This window comes from Ovis aries, chromosome 1 (assembly GCF_016772045.2).
Source record: "Ovis aries strain OAR_USU_Benz2616 breed Rambouillet chromosome 1, ARS-UI_Ramb_v3.0, whole genome shotgun sequence".
NCBI classification, from domain to species: Eukaryota; Metazoa; Chordata; class Mammalia; order Artiodactyla; family Bovidae; genus Ovis; species Ovis aries.
This window is the reverse complement of record NC_056054.1, coordinates 114,856,539-114,863,716: the sequence shown is the minus strand read 5'-3', so window position 1 is coordinate 114,863,716 and position 7,178 is coordinate 114,856,539. Positions and strand designations below refer to the sequence as shown.

The 7,178-nt window shown below is 40.2% G+C and overlaps 1 protein-coding gene across 1 annotated transcript in view; it reads left to right on the top strand.

Annotated features, from left to right (window-relative positions):
• Positions 1–6,941: 6,941 nt before the first annotated feature.
• RGS5 (regulator of G protein signaling 5) overlaps positions 6,942–7,178 on the top strand; it is a 57,184-nt gene continuing 56,947 nt past the window's right edge. The window contains exon 1 of the mRNA XM_015092349.3: positions 6,942–7,066. Within this exon, the coding sequence (XP_014947835.3) occupies positions 7,023–7,066 (44 nt within the window). The 5' untranslated portion in view covers positions 6,942–7,022. The remainder of the gene's footprint in view (positions 7,067–7,178) is intronic.

Below are 7,178 nucleotides of genomic sequence, written 5' to 3'. Positions count from 1 at the left end.
AAAAAGAAGAAATGTAAGGGAAAAAATAAAAAGAACTACAAAATTATTTTACATCAAGGTGAAGATTAATTTTAAAAAATTTTATTGGAGAAGAGTTGATTTGCAATGTTGTGTTAGTTTCTGTTATACAGGACAGCGAATTGGTTATACATATGTATTGCTGTTCAGTCACTAAGCCTTGTCAAACTCGGCAACACCATGGACTGTGGTGTGCCAGGCTCCTCTATCCTCCACTGTCTCCCAGAGTTTGCTCACCTTCATGGTCATTGAGTCAGTGATGCTCTCTAACTATCTCATCCTCCGCCTCCCCATTCTATTTTTAGCTTTGATCTTTCCCAGCATCAGAATCTTTTCCAGTGAGTCAGCTCTTGGAGTATTGGAGCTTCCGCTTCAGCCTCAGTCCTTCCAATGAATATTCAGAATTTATTTCCTTTTGGATTGACTGGTTGGATCCCCTTGCAGTCCAAGGGACTGTCAAGAGTCTTCTCCAGTACCACAATTTGAAAGCATCAATTCTTTGCCATTCAAACTTCATTATGGTCCAACTCTTACATCTGTACATGATTCATCTGTACATGAAAAACCATAACTGTGACTATAAGGGCCTTAGTTGGCATATATTCACTCTTTTTTAGATTCTTTTCCCATGTGGATCATGATATATCCTGTGCTATACAGTACGCCCTTACTAGCTACCTATTTAATTTAGATTAATTATTTTTAAAATTATCACCACAAAATAAAACAAAAATAAGAGTATTATTCATCTGATTGTAGAAATTAAAAAATGCCTTAATAGCACTCAAATATATTTCTAGAAAGCATCATGAGGAACATTTAGTCAAGAAATTCTTTTTAGAAATTTAGACATTTAGGCAAACCATTTAGGCAAGGATTCTTTACAAGAAATCTTATAAAAATTATAGTAAATGAAATTATTTTTTACTAAAACTTTTTAAAAACTTTTTATTTTATATTGGAGTAGAGGTGACATGAAATTAAAAAAATGCTTGTTCCTTGGAAGAAAAGCTGTGACAAACACAGACAATATAACAAAAAACAGAGACCATCACTTTGCCGACAGAGATACATATAGTCAAAGGTGTGGTTTTTCCAGTAGTCATGGCTGTGAGAGTCAGAAGTCTGAGCACCAAAGAATTGATGATTTCAAATTGTGGTGCTGGAGAAGATTCTTGAAGGTCCCTTGGGCAGCAAGGAGATCAAACCAATCAATCCTAAAGGAAATCAACCTTGAATATTCACTGGAAGGTCTGATGCTGAAGCTGAAGCTCCAGTACTTTGATCATCTGATGTGAAGAGCCAACTCACTGGAAAATACCCTGATGCTAGGAAGGATTGAGGGATGGAGGAGAAGGGGACAACAGAGGATGAGATGATTGGGTGGCATCATCTACTCAATGGACATGAGTTTGAGCAAGCTCTGGGAGGTAGTGAAGGATAGGGAAGCCAGGCATGCTGCAGTCCACTGGGGTAATAAAGAGTTGAACATAACTTAGCAACTGAAAAACAACAGGTGACACAGGTAATTGAGACATCTTGAATGCACAAACGGGTGAGCCAGACATCTTGGAATGCGAAGTCAAGTGGGCCTTAGGAAGCATCACAATGAACAAGGCTAGTGGAGGTGATGGAATTCCAGCAGAGCTATTTCAAATCCTAAGAGATGGTGCTGTGAAAGTGCTGCACTCAATATGCCAGCAAATTTGGAAAACTCAGCAGTGGCCAAAGGGCTGGAAAAGGTCAGTTTTCATTCCAATCCCGAAGAAAGGCAATGCCAAAGAATGCTCAAACTACTGCACAATTGCACTCATCTCACACACTAGCAAAGGAATGCTTAAAACTCTCCAAGACAGGCTTCAACAGTACATGAACCATGAACTTACAGATGTTCAAGCTGGTTTTAGAAAAGGCAGAGCAACCAGAGATCAAATTGCCAACATCCACTGGATCATTGAAAAAGCAAGAGAATTCCAGAAAAACATTTATTTCTACTTTATTGACTATGCCAAAGCCTTTGTGTGGATCACAACAAACTGTGGAAAATTCTTCAAGAGATGGGAATATCAGACCACCTGACCTGCCTCTTGAGAAATCTGTATGCAGGTCAGTAAGCAACAGTTAGAACTGGACATGGACCAACAGACTGGTTCCAAATCGGGAAAGGAGCACATCAAGGCTGTATATTGTCACCCTGCTTATTTAACTTATATGCTGAGTACATCATGAGAAATGCTGGGCTGGAGGAAACACAAGTTGGAATCAAGATTGCTGGGAGAAATATCAATAACCTCAGATATGCAGATGATACCACCCTTATGGCAGAATGTGAAGAACTAAAGAGCCTCTTGATGCAAGTGAAAGAAGAGAATGGAGAGGGTGGGATGATTTGGGAGAATGGCACTCTAACATGTATACTATCATGTAAGAATTGAATCGCCAGTCTATGTCTGACACTGGATACAGCATGCTTGGGGCTGGTGCATGGGGATGACCCAGAGAGATGTTATGGGGAGGAGGTGGGAGGGGGTTCATGTTTGGGAACGCATGTAAGAATTAAAGATTTTAAAATTAAAAAAAAAAAAGAAGAGAATGAAAAAGTTGGCTTAAAGCTCAACATTCAGAAAACCAAGAAAATGGCATCTGGCCCCATCACTTCATGACAAATAGATGGGGAAACAATGGAAACAGTGTCAGAGTTTATTTGGGGGGCTCCAAAATCACTGCAGTTGGTGACTGCAGTCATGAAATTAAAAGACACTTGCTCCTTGAAAGAAAAGCTGTGACCAACCTAGGCAGCATGTTAAAAAGCAGAGACAGTACGTTGCCAGCAAAGGGCCATCTAGTCAAAGCTATCGTTTTTCCAGTACTCATGTATCGATGTGAGAGCTGGACTATAAAGAAAGCTGAGTGCCAAAGAATTGATGCTTTTGAACTGTGGTGTGGGAGAAGACTCTTGAGAGTCCCTTGGACTGCAAGGAGATCCAACCAGTCAATCCTAAAGGAAATCAGTCCTGAATATTCATTGGAAGGACTGATGCTGAAGCTGAAACTCCAATACTTTGGCCACCTGATGTGAAGAACTGACTTATTGAAAAGATCCTGATGCTGGGAAAGATAGAAAGCAGGAGGGGAAGGGGACAACAGAGGATGAGATGGTTGGATGGCATCACTGACTCAATGGACATGAGTTTGAGGAAGCTCCAGGAGTTGGTGTTGGACAGGGAAGCCTGCCATGCTGCGGTCCATGCTTTCACAGAGTTGGACACAACTGAGTAACTGAACTGGACTGAAGTAACACAGGTAAAGAATCTGCCTGACAATGCTTGAGACATAAGAGAATGTTTGTTCCCTGGGTCAGGAAGATCGAGTATTAGAGGGCATGACAACCCACTCCAGCATTCTTGCCTGCAGAATCCTATGTACAGAGGAGTCTGGTGGGCTACAGTCCTTTGGGGTACAAAGAGTTGGACAGGACTGAAACAACTTAGCATGCAAGCTTACATGTACCTACTCTTTTTCAAATTCTTTTCCCATTTAGGTCATTACACAATTCTGAGCCATTTGCTGAAACATGGATGGACTTAGATATTGCCATACTGAATGAAGTAACTCGAACAGAGAAAAAGAAATATTGTATGATATCCTTTGTATATGAAATCTAAAAAAAAAAGATACAAATGAACTTATTTATAAAACAGAAACAGATTCACAAAGAGAGCAAATTTATGGTTATGGAGGAGGGTTGGAGGAGGAATAGTTAGGGAGTTTGGGGTGGACAGGTTCAGTTCAATTCAGTTCAGTTCAGTTCATTTCAGTCGCTCAGTCTTGTCTGACTCTTTGCGACCCCATGAATCGCAGCACTCCAGGCCTCCCTGTCCATCACCAACTCCCAGAGTTCACTCAGACTCACCTCCATCGAGTCAGTGATGCCATCCAGCCATCTCATCCTCTGTTGTCCCTGATGGACAGGTACATACTGCCGTATTTAGAATGGATAGCCAATAAGGACCTATTCTGTAGCAGTTATATATTTCACTACGTGTGTGTGTGTGTGTGTGTGTGTGTGTGTGTGTGTGTGTGAATCCCAGTCTTCCAATTTATCCCTCTCTGTCCCTTTCCCCTCATCCCCAATAGCTGTCTAAGATTTTTTTTTCTACATCTATGACTCTATTTATATGTCAAGGTGACTGGACCACCAAGATCCCAGATAGTTGGTCAAATGTTATCCTGAGTGTGTCTGTGAGGGTGTTTCTGAATGAGACGAACATTTGAATCAGAAGATGGAGAAAATCTGATTGCCTTCTCCAATGTGGGTGAGCCTCATCCAATCCATTGATAGCCTGAATAGAACAGAAAGCAGAGGAAGGGACATTTCATCCTTTCTTCCTGTCTTCATTGGAACGTGGATCATCGCCTGCCTTCAGACTAGGACTCAGATTGGAACTTATACCGTTGCTTCTGCTTCTCAGGCCTCTGGACTAGGAGCACATACCTGGGCTCTCCTGGGTCTTCAGCTTTCTGACTGCAGATCTTGGAACTTCTCAATGTCCAGAATCAAGTGAGTCAATTTCTTATAACACATCTTTGTAGATATCTCCTCAGAACCCTAATACAATGAGCAAACTCTTTTACATGCCCTCCTTATGAAGTTTTCAAAACAAATATATGCTGAATTAATATTTAGTTCTATTTGAGTTTGCTTTTTTTCATTTTGTGTTCTAGTTCATCATTTACAATGATGGATATAATTTTTAGTTTTGAATAACTCCACTCATCACTCTTCTGGGATAGTCAGAAACCTGCTTTGATCTTCAGTCCTAGCCAAAGCATCACTCTCCAATGTTCTACATTAATTTTTTTCATATTATTTTCTCCTCAAGGCCACTTGTATATCAAACAGTAATTTAGGCTTTGGCTCTAAGGAGTTTCTTCTGCGAGCTTTACACATATTCCTACTATGAGACTCAGTCATCAATAACAGTGTTTATATTTCTATGAACACTGAATACTCCGTCACTCAAATTAATTGATTTGTTGATGTTTGAGTGGCCAGTAATGGCAGAACTTGGACAGCTGTATTTAGTTCAAGCAATCTTTGTAAATGTCTATGTGCCTGATGTTGTGCAAAGTCAGAACTGACTACAATAGGTTTCCCTATTTTTAAAAATGTATGGTAGGGACTTCCCTGGTGGTCCAGTGGTTAAGACTTTTCCTTCCAATGCAAGAGGTATGGGTTGGATCCCTGGTCTACAAACCAAATCTTTAAAAAGAAGAAGAAGATGCAATATTGTAATAAATTCAATAAAGACTTAAAAAATGGTCCACATTTAAAAAATCTAAAAAAATATATGGTATAGAGTAATAGCTTTCAAACCTTTATGATCATGATTTATAGTCAGAGATACAGTTTAATGATCCTATTGACACATACATATGGTTTATTAAAGCAAAAATTTCAGAAAACAATGTCTAATTTTCTTCACACAATGCAGTTGAATATTTGTGTATTATATTCTATTTATTTGCTTTAAAGCACCAGGTTATAATATACTATATGGACTTTACAGGTCCTGATCAATAGTTAAAACAGTTTAAAACAATTTCAGATAATGTGGAATGTTATGAGAATCACCTTTAATTCCAAGTTTAGAGCTTTTCTTACAGATTATATGATGCTGCTTATTTTTAGCTTAGACTCATGCCAACCCCTTAGGCATTTGCATTTACATACTAATGACAGCTATCATTACATTAATGATATAATAAATATCATTACATACTAATAATAAATTCAGGGCTTCCCAGGTGGCATTAATGGTTAAAAAAAAAATGCCTGTAAATGCAGGAGACTTGAGAGACACAGGTTCAATCCCTGGGTCCAGAAGATCCCCTGGAGGAGGGCATGATAACCCACTCCAGTATTCTTGCCTGGAAAATGCCATGAACAGAGGAGCCTGGCAGGCAACAATCCACAGGGTAGCAAAGAATCAGACACAACTGAAGCAACTTAGCAGGCATGCACTTATTAATGTATTAGCCCCTTGAATCCTAACAGGATGAAACACAAACAAGGTAAATTTTGGTGAAAATAATCCTTGAATGATAGGAAACAGGAAAATGTTGAAGGGGAAAGCATGATAAACCCAGCCAAGGATGAGTGGGTCCATGGTGGTGTTGCTCCAGAGAATAACCTAACCTAGTCATAAAGTAAAAGGACAGTCAGAAAACCATTTACAGAAATAGGAGGATAAAATATAGTAGACAGAATTATGTAAGGTATTTTATCTCTTTCATCCCTCAGCTCAGGTGTTATTTCCTCCAAAACACATCTTCTTTTCTGGTGCTTAAAAGCTCACAGCATTCTGGGCCTGCCTCCATCACTCACTTATACCATATTTATAATAACGTTTGGGATCTTGAGAACATAGAGTACCTTTTTACTTGAATTTCCAGCATCCAGCTGAGTGCCTGGCACATCGTAGGGATTCACTATATGTCCCCCAGAGTTCTCTAAAACTGTTTCCTGTACTGTGAAACAAAGCTGGGCTACATGATCGGCAAGGGCCCTTGTAGTCCTAACAATCTTGTGACTTCAACACATCTGAAGCAGCCCAAAGCACTCTGCTTCGTAACAAAAACCACTTCTTTGCTGTGATGGGTTCAAATTTATGAGTTAAAGCATGAACAACCTGTGCATAGCTTAGGGCCTATGCCTGCCCTGGCAGAAGTGCTCTGATAAGAGCAGTCGCAAACCTAATGTGGCAGTGCCTGCCACAGAGGAAAGATTCCAGCCTCCACCTCCCACACAAGCGCTGTTGCTCTCCAGCCTGCAATTTCCTCTCAGGCTCTGGATTGGTCCACAGAGTGACAGAGGGCTGGAAGAGAGCCTCTATATATTCCCTGGAGAAAAAGGCAGTCTCAGACGGTTTTGAAGTTTTCAAAGACTTGCTCTGCTGATAAGGACTTGTGTTCAAAGCTGAGGAGCTAAGCCACTTGCCAAAATGTGCAAAGGACTTGCAGCCTTGCCCCACTCATGCCTGGAAAGGTGAGAATGAGTTATTTTGGTTTAAGAGATGGAGATAAGGAGAATCTTCATTCAGGGGTCACTGTGGTTTGTGGCAAAACAGGTGGTTGATTGTAGACTGGGAATTGTTTCC